Consider the following 18064-nt stretch of genomic DNA (forward strand, 5'->3'; position numbering starts at 1 on the left):
CTACCAGAAACAATTCAATAGTAATCTAATTATACATAAACCATTTCTAGCCTAATAAAAAAAGAGAGAGTATGTTCCAATTGGCACAGTTCCTTTCCCTCCTCCCCTGCCTCCACTTTCAAACATGTCTCTCTCAATAAACTTTTATTGGACTCAAATAAAGAAAAATTGATAATACGTTAAAATACAGTTTAGATGAATTTGATCTACTCAAACTACTGGACTAATTTGAACATTCACCTCAAGAAATGAAAGATCTTCCTTGCTTTCAATGTCTTAATCCTTGTGAATGTACAAAAAGACACTGACCTTAAGTGTGTTGTTGTGGGGGTTGGAGGGCTAGGTTGTTGACAGGATAAAGAACCAATTCCCCTAGCTAGACAAAATTTAATTTGGGTAATTAGATTTGATTCATTCCTGAGACCTGAATCATTGTTTCCCCCACTTTCCTAATAGAAAAGCTTCTTGAAAGGATTTCAAGTTGTAAAAAAATTATTTCTTAATATTTTCAGTTTATTACTTCAGTTAATAGACTTATTTCCTCAGATCATCTTTGACTTGAAAAGAGAATCCTTAAAGGGAGTGTCACAAAGAGAATGAATGTTAACTGAAAATTAACCAACTGTTAACTGAAAGTTGTGATTATTCTGTTTGGTAAAATGCTATATTTAACCCCTGTGGAATTTGTATATTACATAGCAATATTATAGCTATAATATCAAAATAATTTGTTAGAGATTTTTCAGTCATGAGGATTTGCATCTATGTTTTCCCCCCCTCTCTTTAAGTCTACATGTTTAGATTAGGATAATCTAAACTAATAAAAACTATTTCTAGAAGGCTTGTACCTAAAACATTGAGTACAGATATTTTTTTTAACATCTTGCAGTATCTTACTCAATGGGAGTCTAACTCTCCTCTGAGCCTTTTGATATCTGCTTTCCTAAAGTGTAGGGTGCGTATTTGACTTTATGTGGATTTTCCTCTTCTTCATCACAAATTTTGAGACCTGGAAGATTTCTTAGATGGAATTCCTTAAGGCCCCAGAGAGAGAATTTCACCCATCAGCAGAATCCCCAAGTCCCTGAGAGCAAGTAAAGTCAGTAGTCAAGTTGAAAGGAAAATGAATTTATTAGTATGCTAAGAAGAATTGTTTTCTGAGGTATAGATTTGGCCTAGATAACTTTATTTGTAAGGTTTTTTTTGCAAGGCAAATGGGGTTAAGTGGCTTGCCCAAGGCCACACAGCTAGGTAATTATTAAGTGTCTGAGACCAGATTTGAACCCAGGTACTCCTGACTCCAGGGCCGGTGCTTTATCCACTGCGCCACCTAGCAGCCCCTAGATAACTTTTTAAAGCCTTCTTAGAATACACTTGACATGTGATCATCTACTCTACTAGTGAGATGGATTACTCACTGAACATATTCTCACACTATAATGCCTCATTTGTTTGGAGAAAGACAAATCACAGAGTAGTTACACTCAAATTCATCCAAAGTCTAAGGGGTAACTCTACTATGGGAGGAATACATTCACCCTAATTGTAACTTCAGCTCTTAAATCCCCATTGATTTGCAACCATTTGCCCAGATTAACCACTAATAATAACACTTTTATATATTAAACACATTATTTATTTAACATCGATGCAAAAGAAATAATGATTACACCATAATTGCTCATATAATAAATGAAAGAATAATAAATACACCTCAACCCATTCAAATACCTGGATCATACTCTTCAACAATGTACTCTGTATCTCTGAGGGAGAATGGGCATATAGTGTCTTTTCTTTGCCAAGGAGGTATATGAATGAAAAAAACCCATGTGTTTGGGGTATGAATGAAAAAAAACCCATGTGTTGGGGGTAACTCAAAATATTGGAATTGTAAACTTTGGTACCCTTATTCATGATTCAGGAAAGGTCTACAAAAATTTCTGTGTTGGAGATATTTTCACTATTAATCTGAGTCAATTCATGCTATCCTTAACAAACTCTTCATATGACATGACATACTAGTCAAAGGAGTCAATAAATTGGATGTCATCATTGACTTCTTTTTTCTTCAACTCTTCCTCTGATCAGCTGAACTTATTCTTCAAACATAACATCAAGGTTAGCTGGAATTGGTTCTTTCATCTTTTTGTTCTGTTCTATTCTCTCATTCATATTCTTATTTGTTCTGAGAATGCCATACCCAACTTTAGTTCATGGTAGGTAACCAAATTCGAAACTCTCTCATAAAGAGATTGGATAAGTTACTTTGTTCCAAATGGTTCTGATAATCAAAGCTCCAAAGTATATTATAGCTTGTCACCTTAAAAATCACCCACTGTCTTAGAAATAGAGTAACTGGGATAGTAATTACAGAAACATAAGAGGTCTGTATTCTTCAGATGGGCAATTAATTACAGGAAGAAGAGAGAACTAACAATCAAGGGAAATTTAGTAAAGATTTTGCACCACCTGAGCTAGACTTTGAAGAAGCTAGAGACTCTAAAAGGCAGATATGAGGAAGACATGAATTTTAGGAATGGAGGACAATCTGTTCAGTGGTACAAGAGAGGGAGATGGCATGTTGATTAAATAAGACAGCTAGTAGAATTGTTTAATTAGAATGCAAAATTCATTAGGATAGTAATTTGAAATAATTGGAAAAGTAGATAGAGCCACAGATAGTAATTGTCTGCAGCAAGTATCATAAAAAGGTTGGGACAAGCAATGTGAAAAGTGTCCACAAGTCACACTTATAAAATAAATTCAATGCAATAGAGAGGGAAAGATAGGGAACATTCAAGGTTATTATATTGGATCTCAGAACACATGGCTTACTTTGAAAAGAAATACTGATTCAGGATATCTGTAAAAGAGTGATTTTCTCTCAGTTTTCTTCTTTTCTGACTGCAGATCGTATTACCACTGTCCTAGCCTATCCCATAAAGGATAAATGTGGAGAGGTGAAATATTTTCTTTTCATTCCAACAGCATGTCAACCTCTGTGTGGCATTTGAAGCCGGGGTATGGGGATCAGTTAGTCAAGTTTGATCAGGTTTTCAGGCTTCCTCTTCTGCTTTGTGACCAAACATTGACCATGAGGTGCTTAAAGGTTACCTTTAAGTAATCAAAGGTCTGAAGGTCTGGAGGTTTTTTGATCACCAGATACTGTCAGATGGATTTGCCAACTATTCCCAATGTTCTTGGAGAGAAAGTGATCTCTGACCATAGGATGAAGCTTAGTGCAGAGATGAGATGAAATGTAAAATGACTATTCAGCAGTTCTGGAAAGTGCTTTATGTCTTGTTGATTTTTTAAAAAATTTTTGCAAGGCAATGGGGTTAAGTGGCTTGCCCAAGGCCACACAGCTAGGTAGTTATTAAATGTCTGAGATTGGATTTGAACTCAGGTACTCCTGATTCCAGGGCCAGTGCTTTATCCACTGCACCACCTAGCCACCCCGTCTTGTTGATTTTAAGTCCCAATTTCTTGGCAGAGTATTTCAGTAGCTAATAGTGTTGATTGTTGAGTTCAAGTTTGTTGTCAATACACACTTCTTAGAACCTTTTATGTTAAGCATTTTTTTTGTATAGGAAATAAAAATATTTGCATAGCAAATAGAAAGTTTGCCTTGAAGTAAGGAAATCCTGGGATTAAGTCCTGCCTTTGACATATACTTGCTATATAACCCCTGCTAGTCACCTAACTTCTCAAGTTTCTAAATAATTCCTTAAATCAATAAATTGCAGAGAAGGTGATAACCTACATTGATAAGAGGTAGTTTCCATGCTGAGTTTGCGTTACCAATGAAATCACAAGTCTAGTAACTATCCCATCTGTCTCTCACAGATGAATTATATTTAATTATGGGTACTTCTCCACTTTTGCCTTTGGGAAGACTCTAGACAGGAACCAAAACCTAAGTTTTAAGTAAACTTTCCCCTCAGGTGGCTGGGTAGGAGTATTGTTGAATCCCATGACCACATTTGGGTTTTTCTTGTCAAAGATACTGGAGTGGCTTGCCATCTCTTTTTCCACCTCATTTTACAGATGAAGAACTGAGGCAATTGTCCAGGGTCACACAGTAAATGTCTGAGGTTGGATTTGAACTCAGGCCCTCCTGACTTCAGAATTTGTCAACTGTCCACTTAGCTGCCAGGGTAGGCATACAAACTACTGAAGAGTTAAAAAAAAAGGAATCTGATTCTCTCTCACCAAGGTCTGAACAGACTGAACTCATTCTGGACCACATGCATAGATTCAGTCAGGTGCTCCTTAGTGGAGGAGGATTGGATGCAATAGCCCTTGGGCTCAGTAGTATTTATAAGTTTTAAACAATTTTAAAACTATATGTAGGATGGATGGGATGGGCGAAAGATTTAAAGAAGGAAAACTGAAGTTATCTAGGAAAACAGTAAAGAAACTGAGCAGAGGTATAGTGGTCATATGAATAGAGAGAATGGAATGGAATAGAAAGTTGTGGAAGTAGAATTGATGGAGATGGGGAGTACAAAAGGAAAAAATTAATGATGACTCCAAGATTGCAAACACAGGAGATGATGGGAAGGGTAATGATATCCTTAACAGAAATAAGAAGAGGATGTTCTTGTCTTTGAAGGTTGATCTCCCATCATTCTGTTGAGGAGAATAAAACAAATTCCTAAAACTCCAACATTTAGCAGTATCGGGGAACTTCACATGCTCCTTTGGCTATTTGACATCATTCTATTACATCTATAGAAATTATTTCTTCATATTTTTCTGGACAATGTTTAAATTCTTCCCAGGTGATCTAAGGAAAGAAAGAAAAGCAAAAGTAACATTTTAGTAGATTTTTGCTAGTCTCATAAATGGGTCTTAGTTTGCCACTTGATAGTGGTTTGAATGACCTGGGACCAGGAGGGCTTGCAACTAGAGCTTTTTGAATGGGAGAAATGGAAAACCCTTTTCACTTGAGGACATGGAAACCTGTTCTCACTCTCTTCTTGTGAGAAATGTTGATAGAATGGAAAGAGCAATGGTTCTGGAGGGAGAGGTTAAGTTCAAGCCCTGCCTTTGACTTAAAATCTGTGTGAACATGAGAACATTTCTTTGCCTCCTTGGCTTCAGTTTTCTCATTTCTAAAAGATGAGCTATATGACCTTTGAGTTCTCTTCCAGCTCTAACTCTATGATATCTCTAGTGACCAAAAACAGGGAGATATCTATTCATTGGTGGCCCTGACATTTGTTCACCCAAAGCATTTACTCTGTGTCCTTTTATGGGGTAGCTCAGACAATAAACAAGGACCCCATTTCCCATGATTGTTATTGTTAAGTAGAGAGCTACCCCCTCCTCCCATCTTCCCCAACACAAATATCTGTCTAGTTGTCACAGTTTTTGAAGGACAGTAAGTGGTATAGCAAGGATATACTACCTGTTTATCCAAGTGACCACAGGAATTCACTTTATCTTTAATCTGAGGAATCCGGGGGAATAATCTTTGCACAACAAAATACCTTGGAAGAAGGGAGAAAATGAAAACTGTGCATTATTACACTTCTGATCTGCCAAAGTCAATAATGCTCTGCCAAGGAAGGCCATTAATGCCAATGCCCTACTGACCTATGGGATAAAGACCAGAGAGGGTTCAACTGAGCTGTTAAATCCAGTCCAGTTATCCACCAGTGCTTTGAACATTCTAGATACACTTGAATTTGAGTTAAGATTCTAGAAGGGTATATTTTAAAGGTAAGGGAATATAGATTGTATCTGACAAGTAACCTATATTTAAAGGATTAGGCAGCTCAAAGTTCTTTGTCACCTTTAATCTAGTCATAGAGAACAATATTAATTATATATCATTTTTAGGTTCTGTAAACTATTTAATTTCATGATTAAGTATTGTGAGTTTTCTAAAAGAAAAGATTCTTTTGTGGTTAAGATAGAACTATTTGTATTCTAACATATATATTTACTTTATTATTTAGGGATAAAATTCTGGGCTCAACCATCCCCAGATTTAAAATATGTCAAGAGAGATGATTCAATTAATAGAAATAATTCATCACATAACCAAGTACTGAGAATGTCAATAATGAGGTAGCATAAAATGTTAGTAGCAGATATTTCCTGATGGCATGCTAACTTTAGACAATGCTATATTGCTGAACACTTATATAGAATAATATGGTTCTCTCTGGCCTCTGTACCTTATTCAACTATTCTCATGTATGATCTATCATTCTAATCTTATTGTAGACAATAGGACAGCAAAAGATAAAGAGGCAAAAGTCAAGAAAAGGTTAATGAGGTGGGACATCTTCTCTGAGTTTATTACATTACAAATTATACTTGCCTGATTCAGGCAAATTGACCAGTCAGAAGACCCTTTTCTGAAAATATACTCATTTGGGGTGGCTAGGTGGTACAGTGGATAGAGCACTGGTCCTAGAGTCAGGAGTACCTGAGTTCAAACCTACCCTCAGACACTTAATAATTACCTAGCTGTGTGGCCTTGGGCAAGCCATTTTGCCTTGTGAAATTCTAAAAAAAAAAAAAGAAAATATACTCATTGGAAAATACTTCAATGTATCAATAAATGTATATTCTAATTTCTAGTTAGGAAAAAAAATACGCTAACCAGCTGTAGTGAACAATAGTGAACAATAACGATTCAAACATGTGTAATTCATGTTTATGTTCTACTATACATTCTTATAGAGGGGAATCTCCCTGGTATGTTTTATTATATTAGGCTATATTATCATTATTATTATTACTGGTATTGCATAATGTTATTATAGTATTATATTATATTATTTGTGACTAACTCATCTTTTTTTTTTTTTTTTGATTTTTGCAAGGCAGTGAGGTTAAGTGGCTTGCCCAAGGCCACACAGCTAGGTAATTATTAAGTGTCTGAGGCTGGATTTGAACTCAGGTCCTCCTGACTCCAGGGTCGGTGCTCTATCCATTGCACCACCTAGCTGCCCCCTCCTTTTCTAATCATACATGATCTCAAGGAGGTTACCTTATGACCTTTTTGATAGCTTGTCATTGGAAATATGGGCAATCTACTCTTGCCTCCTATCTGTCTTTTGCATTTTGTGAAACCTGGAATTTTGCTTCTTTGGATTTTGTAATATTCTAAGATTTGTAGCTATATCAATATTGTAAATAGTATTGGAATAAGAAAGATCTGTTTTTTTTGTGTTGGGTGACAGTATTGGAATACTGAAGATAATAATAATAATAGTAGTAGTAGTAGTAGTAGTAGTAGTAGTAGTTAGTATTTATAATGCTTTAAGGTACTTTAAAAATATTTCATTTGATCCTCAGAACAACCTTGAATTATAGGTGCTATTATTGTACCTGTTTTACAGATGAGGAAACTGAGGCAGACAGAAATTAATTGATTTCTCCAAATTCATATCTATTAAGTGTCTGAGTCTACATTTGAACTCATGTCTTCCTGTGTCCAGGTTCCCACTTTGTAACCTACTTGCCAATAAATAAAGAATTTTGTATAAAATTCAGTCAAATATGATAAAAAAACTTTGTCAGTGACACATCAAAAAAAAAGATAGAAACCTAATAGAAAGGGTAGCACAGTTTTATACATGTTGAATAGTTGGTAAATAAATAAATGCTATGCCCTGGTTCCATCTGACTTGGGCCTTGGCTACTGCTGTGTCTTGATTTGGGCAGGCAACAACTCTGTACCTTAGGACAGGAGGCCAGGTGGAAGGGGCTGAAGGTGGTGTGCGGACCTTCTCTGCCTACAACTCTTGTTTCACCAGAAGATAAGGCACTTTACTGTGGCAAAGACCTGAAATTTGCTTGTGGAACTGGGCATTGGGAGGATTACCACTTGTGAATTATTGGGATGTTATCACTTTCTTGAGTTCTTTCAATGTTTCTCCCAGAAGAAATTGCATAAAGTCAAAATTTGAAATATGATCAAAATGTTCTATAACAAATCAATTGTGTTGAGAACCATTTTGCTTTTTGAAATAAAAAATTAATAGCAGAACCGACTGTCTGATATTGCCTTGCAGTTTGTAAAGTACTTTCTTATACTTTCAAATTCTCATTTGAGTTTCAAATGATTTGAGTAGGTAAGAGGAGCAGGGATTATTATATTTAGCTTATAAACAAGTTATAGGATAAATTAATTTAAGAGACTTTCCCAAGGTCACATGGTTAGTCAGTAGAAGAACTGATACTTGAATCTAAATTATATGACTCTCATTCCAAAATACTTTCCACTAAATTGTTCTGTGATGCACTCAGGGAAACAACTGAGATGAATGCTAGGCAAAATAAGAATTTATTAGTATGAAGCTGGCAGAGTGGGAATTTATTAGTATATACCTGTAATAGCTGGAGGAACTTCTGTTTTTTTTCTTTTGTGGCTTAGTCTTTCTTGAAGCATGTTGTTCTACCCTCAATACCCAGTATTCTCTTTCATTATTTTTTGCAATCTTGTAACCTTCCAAGCAAGAATCTACTGACTCCTATACAATTTTGATGAAATTTAGATCCTTAGAGAATCAGAATTGGAAGTAATCAGAATTTTGATGTAAAGCCCTCCTTTCCCCTAGTCCCATCTATCAAAATAATTCCAAATCTTTTTTTTTAAGTTTTTGTTTTTATAAGGCAATGGGGTTAAGTGGCTTGCCCAAGACCACACAGCTAGGTAATTATTAAGTGTCTGAGGCCGGATTTGAACTCAGGTATTCCTGACTCCACGGCTAGTGCTCTATCTACTGCACCACCTAGTCGGCCCAATAATTTTAAATCTGATGGCAATTTTATCTTATGGAATTGACTCATACTACACTTGGAAGGAGTGATGAAAACTTAATAATTGGGACAATTTTTCCCACTTTAACATAGATCCTCTTCTTTTTCCCACTATAGCCTAAAGAGGAATATATTCAAGTCCTGAACCCTATGTATTTTTCTTTCTCTGAATTCAAATTACAATGATAGTGGCTTGAATTTATCTTTATCATTTTTCCTGTTGATCCAACTTGGATCAGGGTCAACAAACCTAATTTTAAGTTTCTGATTTTAAGCTGTAAGTTTTATCTTGAGGATTAAAAATGCATTCTTAAGAAGACTAATTGCATTGTATTGGAATATAGTCTAATCCTTTTGCAAAGTCCTCTTTAATTTATTGCAACACAGATGGCATGATCTGTTGATATGAATATACTAATTGTCTTAGTAGGTAATTCCCTTTAGAAGACTATAAAGAATATCAGAGATTATATTCTTTCTTAAAGACTATTTAACTTTGTTTCTGATTTTATATTTTTCAAGCTACTTTCTCATCTTAAATTTGATTTCTTTTTTTTTACAATTTTGCAAGGCTATGTGGTTACGTGACTTGCTCAAGGTCACACAGCTAGTAAATATCAAGTGTGCTGAACTCAGGTCCTCTTGACTTCAAGGCTAGTGCTCCATCCACTGTGCCACCTAGTTGCCCTTTAAATTTGGTTTCTTACTAGAAAGTAAAGACATTGCTTTGAATTTCTGCAGCTATTAGTAACTATATTTCTCATTCACAAATTCACAAAATTCACAGCTAAGTGGGGCAGAGACTAGAGTACTACATTTGGAATTGCAAAGACAAGTTCAAACACAGGCTCAGACAATTACAAGCTCTGTGGCCCTGGGCAGTCACTTGGTTCTATTTGCTTTAGTTCCTCATTTATGAAATGAGTTGGAGAAAAATGGCAAAACATTCCAATATTTTTGCCAATAAAACCCCAAATGGGGCCATGAAGAGTCTGAAAGTACTGAACAAAAATAATATAACTCACAAAGTGCCTATATAGTCCAAACACTATTTTTCTCATTTATTTATAAAGCTTAATCACAAAATAGTACCTTTTAAAAAAAAACAGGATAATTAGTACAAAGATAACTGTCCCCAATACTACCAATATATAAATATATAAAGAATTCATTTTTTGCTTTCCAGTACCACCTGTAAAAGACAAAAGAAGAAAAATCCAAATTAATTTGCCATTTAATAAGTATTAGCATTAACTATTTCAGTTTTTAGTGGCCATTATGATGAATTACTGAGAAATTGTTTTCAATAAAAATGCAAAGTTGGTTGTAATCCCATTACTGTTAAGAAATAAATATTCATTAGTCCAATGTTATTGGTAAAGTTAAAAAAGCAAACAACCAACATCTTTCATGACATAATTTTATCATGATCTTAAAAGGTAGTTAACTTCTTTAATTTTATATTAAAATATCTTGGAATCAAAATATAACTAATAGAAATAATGTGGGAACTTCAAAACTATGTTTGATGAAGGAACTTGGGAGATTTATTTAGCTTGGAGAGAGACTTAGGGGCCTATGATAATTACTTCTACATATGGAAGGAACTTGAAGACCTATTAGATTCCTTTTCTTAGCCTTAGAGAGATGATCTGGTGCAGTAGCTATATTTTTAAGGAGGATCTGTAGCATGTCATTTTTTTCAGGAGTAAGACAGACTTTATTTTTCTCATATTACTCATGTTATGAAAGAAAAAATAGATCAAAAAGAAAAAGATGACAAAAAAAGAAAGTAAAAAATAGTGTGCTTCAATCAGTATTCAGAATTCACCAATTCTTATCTGAATATATGTGGTATTTTTCATTATGAGTCCTTTGAAATAATCTTGGATCATTGAATTGCTGAGAATGAGCTAAGTCATTTACAGTTGATCATTAAACAATATTCTAGCTTTCCATTTTTAAGAAGCAATCTTTTGTAATGGAAAGAAGGAAAGGAAGAAAATAGTCATTTGATCCTCATAGCAATTTGGGAAAATAGGTGTTGAGGAGCTGAGACAGACAGAGTTTAAGTGACTTGTCCAGACCCTTCTAGTGGATTTTTGCTGATTCCAGACTGTTCTTTATCCACTGTGTCCCCTAGTTACTAATAATGTCCCCCATGTAGAAATTTGTTTTTAAAAAATACAAAAGGTGATAATATTTTTAGAGACCTTGGGGTTCAAGGAATCCACAAGTAAACAGACAGATAGAGATCTATGTATCATGTTGTTGAGAAGCCAGAAATTTGCCAATGTAGAGTTACAGCTCATCAAAGTGATAAAAATATATAATATTATAAGAGATAGTATGCAAAAAATGAGAGATAATAATCCTTCTGTATCCTACCCTGAGTAGACTACATCTGGTGTTTTATGTTCAGTTGTGAGAAACCTTATTTTAGGATAAGAGTCCGATAAGCCCAGAAACATCTAGGAGAGGCTCACTCTGGTGGTAAGAAGTCTGGGAGCAGGGAGAGTGTGATTAACATAGAGGATAATGACTGAATACGATAGGCTGGAAAGATTGGTTAAATCTAAGAGGACTTGTAAAAGTTTTTTTCCTTTTTTAAATTGTAAGGTATAAATTTACTTGTTTACATTGTGAATTTAATTTCTTGAGGACGGGGTCCAACATTTTTGAATATAGCACAATGACTTACTGTGCCTGTTGGATAAGATTAGAGAAGGCAAGTGAAGTGGAGGAACATGGTGGTTATTTGAAAGGTAGTTTATGAGTGTCCCGGGGTATAAGATGAGGAGCAGCTGACAAAAGTTACACAGAAGCCCAGTAAGACCAAATGTAAGAAAAACTCAGTAATAATGCTAGCCAAAAGTGGAATGGGTTTCTTTGGGAATGCCCATCCCTGGAGGTCTTCAAATGGAGGCTACATGACCACTTGCTACCATTATTGCAGAAAGGATTGTTGTTGAGCTACGGGTTGAAAGAGATGACCTGTGAAGTTCTTTTAAATTCTCTGTGTGTGTGTCTGAATGTTCTAGAAATACTTGGGAAATTTGACTCAAATATTGTGAAAGCTGGGTAGAAAAGGAGATCTCTTCCCCCCCCCCTTCCCCCCCCCCCCCCTTTCTTACTTGGATGAGCAAAATGACAAAATAATTATAGGGAAAAGATAGTTTGAGGCTATCCTTGAGACAAGCAAAGAATAATCATATGATGTAAACTGAAAGTGAACCAAGAGTCAGAAAACTTGGATTCTAGTTATACTTTTGCCCTCTAATTAGTGGCATGGTTGTGGATAATTTCACTTCTTGAGCAGAACCAAGAGAATGACAACATTGTGAGATGTTATCAATTATTATAGATGTAGCTCCTCTCAATAGTTCAGTAATCAAAGGCAACCCTGAGAGACCTGTTATGGAAAATGACATTTACATCCAGAAAACCAAAACTAAAATCAAAACCAAAAACAAACAAAAACACTATGGAGTCTGAATGTAGAGCAAAGCATATTATGTTCATTTAAAAAAATTTCTTTTTTTTCTTTCATTCTCATATTTTTCCCCCTTAGTTCTAGTTCCTCTTTTACAACAGGACTAATATGGAAATATGTTAAGATTGTACATGTACAATTTTTATCAGATTGTTCACTGTCATGGGGAGTGAGGAGGGAAGGGAGGGTGGTAGAAAAATGTGGAACTCATACTTACAGATGGATGAATGTTGAAAACTAACTGCATGTAATCAGAGAAAAATAAAATAAAAAAATTAGTTTCATTCTCTGTGCCTCAGTTTTCCCTTCTGGGAAATGATGAGGTTGTACTAAATGACCTCTAAGCTCCTTATTAATTCTAAAAACCTATGAGTCTGTGGTACCAGGTAGCTCTACTTCATAAGATAAATTAATCAATGAAAAGGGAATTTAAAGATCTAAAGGGAATTTGAGTTCTTCATGATGCTAAATTAACTAAGACTGGAGGAGAAATAGTCTTTCTGCTGTGGGCATTTTCACTGGTTTTCTTTCAATGCTTAGAATGCCCTCCTTCTTTGCCTCCTTACTCCTGGATTCTCTGCCTTTCTTTTGAGACTCAGCTAAAATTCCACCCAATGGAGACTTTCCTTATGTTGATTATTTTCAGCAATTTATCCTGTGTCAAACTTGTTTATACATAGTTATTTCATATTGTCTCCCCCTATTTAGCTGTGAGCTCCTTGAGGTCAGGGGCTGTCTTTTACCTTTCTTAAAATCCTTAGAATATAACAGTGTCAGACACATAGTAAACATTTAGAAATGTTTATTTACCAAATAAGTGTCTAATGAAATGTGTTGGATATGTCAATGGTGGTTGCTACCTGCTACCTGCAGGAAAAATGCAGGAACAGATGGGAGCAAGTTTGTTCTATAAGGTTGCCTTTGATTTCCAAAGTAATTGATATCAAATAGATCACCTAGTATTTACTTGTCTCTATAATGAAACAGGAATGTGCTTACCAAACTCTATGGGTTCACTCCAATTACCCCAAATCAGACTTCGACGACTTGTTTTTATTTTCAAGATATACTTTGTTGCCTTGTCGTAATTTTGAAAGTCATATTCATTTTGTCCTTTTAAAATAAGGGGCTAGGAAAAAAAGAAAATAGAAAAAACACATTTGTCACTGATTTTGGAATGAGGTCTGCTACAGAAATGTCAGGTTGTTTTTTAATGTCAACTCTGAAATCTTTAAATTGTTTTGGTGAGCATTTCTTCAGTTTTGTTCTGAGATGTCTAAATAGAGTGTATTGTATTGCAATTAAAATATGTACCTTTGTTAATTATTCCCTATAAACCTATTTAAATATAATCTACACACTTATGGTATAATCCAAGTGAGTTCCTTATTGCTACTTTGCAATTTTTCTATACCACCCTTACTTATACCCCGCCCCCCGCCACTGTGTCTTTCAAGACAAAGTTGGCACATGTAGACAAGTTCTGTCCATCTGGAGTGGAATATGTGAGTTCTGAGAAGGGGGAGAATGAACACAAATAAAAAACAACCAGTATAGGACCCAGGGGCTTTGATATGTCAAACTGAAAGTTGGAACAGAAATTGATACTAAGAAGTCTTTATGGGTCTCATCATTCCTGCCATAAACAATTAATAGAGGTGAGTGAAGGCTTTGAAGATAGAAGTTCAAGGTCAAGGTGAGACTATCTAAAGGAATATTATAGAGATATGGAATGCGGAAAACACCCCCGCCAATCTCTTTCAGACACAGAAATGAGAACTTCAGTGATAGTAAAATGACCTTAATGCTACTTAACACAGAAGTTTCAGGTACCAGTCAACCAACGAACAGGAATTTATTAAACTTCAGTTTTGGGCCAGGCATTGTGCCTCATCAATTCCACCTTCTTTATTTCTATCTACTCACATCTCAACCACTATAGCCCAGGCCCTCAATAGTTTATGCCTGAATAATTGTAGTGGCCTCATAAGGTATCGGAATTCAGTCTCTGTCCTCTCTTACCCAAAGGAATATTCCCAAAGTATCTGTTTGACCATGTATGTCACCCCTCTATCCAAAATATTTCAGGTCTTTCCTATTGTCTTTAGATCAAAGTACATACTTCTCTTGTTGGCATTTAAATATCCTTACCTTCTGGCTTTAGCAAAAATTTATGAACTGAGTACACATTACTCTTCCCTCATGTACTCTATCCTTAAGACTACTTCAAGCAAATGAGATAATACTTGTAAAGGGCACAGTGTCCAGCTCAATTGGGAGTTTAATAAGTACATATTCCTTTCTTTCTTCTTTTCCTTTTCTTACTGTTCCTTATACTAAACACCACATCATCAACCTCCATGTTTTTATTCAGGTAAAACCCCATACCTGGAATGCTTTCCCTTTTTACTCCAACTCTTGGAACCATTAGATCCCTTTAAGGCTTAACTAAAATTCCCCCTTCTCCAGGAAGCCTTTTCTGATTTGCGCAGATGTTAGTGTCTGTCCCTCTCACCACCATATATTCATTTTATGTTTCTATGTATATGTTGTATCTCCCTCATACAATGTAAGATTTTTGAAGGCAAGGACTGTTTTCATTTTTGTCTTTATATATTCTATGTCTAGTACAATGACTGGTGATTAAGTTCATTGATTGGTTGATTAATATATATATGTGATCTTGGAAAGTTTCACAATCATATTATAGTGTATCATCCCTCTGTTCACAAGGTATATGGTAATAAATTTGAGTGATTATTTTTTAATTTCAGGTGCACTTTGACATCAAGTCACAAAAAAAGACCAAACTTACCTGATCATGAATAGGGTACTGAGAATGCTGTAAAAAAAGCATGAAAAAATAAGGTAAGTACTTTTACTTTGAAAAGTCACTAGGAAAATGTCTGACAGAGTCTCCCCTTTTGTGTTCTGGATGGCATTACCAACAAACCTTCTTGAGTAGACGTTTTAATTGCTTCCTCTCCAGTCTAACCACTCAAGAACTTGCCTGCTTTGCAAGCTCTTGCAATGACTAATGATTCACTGGTAAATGATTGTTAATTGAATTTCTTATTTTTCTCTATCATTTTCTTGAAATCAACAAAACAATAAATCAAGTTCTGATTTGAATTTTGAGGTATAGATTCCCACACTGAAAATTTAACAATCAGTTCTCCAAAGTTGCTTTAAGCTGGCTCCAATACAAACCTAAGAAGACCCAGCTACCTCCTTCCTGGACTACTTACTCCCTTTCAGTATCTCTTCATATGAGCTTAACCTTGATCTCTAGGCCTTGACATCAGGTCATATCATCTGAACCTGACCACTGTTCAGGAGGATTATGGGGATACTATCTTTCCATTGTGCCAAATTCCCAGAAGACCTGAAGGGCATCCCTCCACAGTTTTGCCATATTGAAAGTGAAGATGTACCTCCTCTTCATTTCACAAAATCCAGATTTTTTTATTTATTTGTTGAATATTATATCAAAAGAAGGTATAAGTATAATGATAGTACTTACACAGTACTTAAAAGTTTATAAATAATTTTATGCATATAATTTCATTTGATTCTTAAAATAACATGAAAAAAGTGCTTTGACTATCAATCCTACTCTACAGATAGGGAAACTGGAACTGAGAGAGACTAAGTGACTTGGCTAGAGTCACACACCAATTAAATCCCTGAAGTAGGATTTCAATTTAGTTCTTCCCTACTCTAAGGTCAACAATCTATGCCATGTAATTGCTTGAGGGCATTTCTCAGTGTATGTAGAGATAGTGTATAGCTGTTCATTGCCTTTGGCAGCCTGTCTGATTATCTTTGGTAAGATTCATTCGCATCTGTAATGAAATCTGAGCTATTGGAAGAAGGCCCAAAGGAGAGAGGTAGATTCTCTGCTGATATGATCACCTTATCTAGCCCAGTCTGCTAAGCTTCTGCCCTCTTTTGATGGTTGCCATCCTGGCACGTGTGGGAGCTATACAATTCTGTCATAGTTCTGTGTCAGATGCAGTAATAGCAGCACAACAAAGTGGATGGAGGGCTGGTCAAATTTTGTTCACTTCATTACTATGTGGGGGGACCAAGGGCAAGTCATCTAGCCTCTCTGCAACTAGGTTTGTTTACCTGTAAAACAGGGGAAATATTCTGGTAGTGTCTACCTTAGAGATATGTCATAAGAATACAGTCAGATAATGGATATGAACTGGTTTGAAAACCTCAAAGCCTTTGGACTATCAAATATTGTAGGAACAATTCTTCCCAGGCCTATAAAGACATACTTAAAAAATAAAACAAACAAACCTGAGACATGGTTTAAAAGAATTATGGTGGACCTGTGCTTTTAGGTGTGGGTCTTTGGCTCAGTACAGTGTCTCAAACTAAAGTAAGCACACTTAATAAATACTTAGTGAATGATCCATTTTCTGAACATTCTTACCAATGTTTTTGACACTTTAAAAATAATAAAAATAATTCAATATTATATTTAGATACTATGTTTTAATTCTCCAAAGAACTTTGCATAATGGTAGCTGGTATTTATATAGGACTTTAAAGAAATGACTTTCATATATTATCTCATTTTATCCTCACAACAACTCTGAGAAATAGATTCTATTGTTTTCTTCTTTTTACAAATGAAGAAACTGAGGATAAGAGATGTTAAATGACTTGCCCAGGATCACACAGTCAGTAAGTGTCTAAGGTGGCATTAGAACTGATATCAAGTCCAGTACTCTTATGTACTAGGTCATTTTTCACCTTTGAATCTCATTGAATTAGATTTAATTCTTATAGTAAACTTATATAGTAAGTGAAGGAGGTCTTAATACTTCCCATGACCTAACTTTCTTGGGAAAAGCAGAAAGAATAAGAAACAAAGAGTTCAAATGGTACAACTTTCAACTAATTGGGTAAAAAAGATCTCCTGCAGAGGAGGCTAGTCAGAAATGAAGGAAGCTGCTTTTCCAGCACATGGAAGGTAACGATGACATTTGGGACTAGCTTCTCTCTCTGTCTCTCTCTCTCTCTCTCTCTGTTTCTCTCTCTCTCTCTCTCCCCCCCCCAGTCTTTCTTTCTCTCTCCCAGTCTCTCTCTCTCTCTCTCTCTCTCTCTCTCTCTCTCTCTCTCTCTCTCTCTCTCTCTCTCTCTCTGTTTCTCTCTCTCTCTCTCCCCCCCCCAGTCTTTCTTTCTCTCTCCCAGTCTCTCTCTTTCTCTCTCTCTCTCTCTCTCTCTCTCTCTCCTCTCTCTCTCTCTCTCTCTCTCTCTCTCTCTCTCTCCTTTCCTTCCCTCCCCCTCTCTTCCTTTCTTCCTTCTTTTTTCTTTGTTGGATGTGTAATTGAATTCATTCAGTTCCCCTGGAATTTTTTGCATTATTACTGGTTGTTAGATGAGTTTAATGCATCATCCTGTCCTTCCCCTCCTATAAGAATGGCCATGAAGATAGAAATGTGTGAATTGATAGCTATTCTTACAAATATAACTATTGTGTTTTTAATTTATGGGATAAATCAAGAATTTCTATAGCATAGTATAAAAAAGATTTCACACGAAACTGCAAATCTATTTTGTATAACTTGCTATTCCATTTAAATATTTAATAAAATTATCATGTAAATTTCCTTTCTTCTTTTTTCTTCCCTTCCCCTACCCTAAAGATGGCTACCATTAGACACAAATATGTGTGTATGTATGTATACATACATATATATATACATATATATGTAAAATCATTCAATACCTAATGCTGTTTATTAATTCTTTTTCCTGCTTGCAGAT

General features: G+C 35.4%; 1 protein-coding gene across 5 annotated transcripts in view; it reads right to left on the reverse strand.

Annotated features, from left to right (window-relative positions):
- Nucleotides 1-1348: 1348 nt before the first annotated feature.
- LOC141506686 (granulocyte-macrophage colony-stimulating factor receptor subunit alpha-like) overlaps nt 1349-18064 on the reverse strand; it is a 62229-nt gene continuing 45513 nt past the window's right edge. For 2 of the 5 annotated variants that reach the window (XM_074213671.1, XM_074213672.1), the window contains 5 exons: nt 15096-15122; nt 13280-13409; nt 9880-9979; nt 5417-5498; nt 1349-4792 (listed from right to left, as the gene is read on the reverse strand). In XM_074213671.1, the coding sequence (XP_074069772.1) occupies nt 4721-4792; nt 5417-5498; nt 9880-9979; nt 13280-13409; nt 15096-15122 (411 nt within the window). In that variant the 3' untranslated portion in view covers nt 1349-4720. Of the gene's footprint in view, nt 4793-5416; nt 5499-7353; nt 9980-13279; nt 13410-15095; nt 15123-18064 lie in introns of those variants that run through there. The other 3 variants (XM_074213674.1, XR_012473960.1, XR_012473959.1) reach the window with 3 other exon arrangements.

The sequence above is a fragment of the Macrotis lagotis genome, chromosome 1 (genome assembly GCF_037893015.1).
Source record: "Macrotis lagotis isolate mMagLag1 chromosome 1, bilby.v1.9.chrom.fasta, whole genome shotgun sequence".
NCBI lineage: Eukaryota > Metazoa > Chordata > Mammalia > Peramelemorphia > Peramelidae > Macrotis > Macrotis lagotis.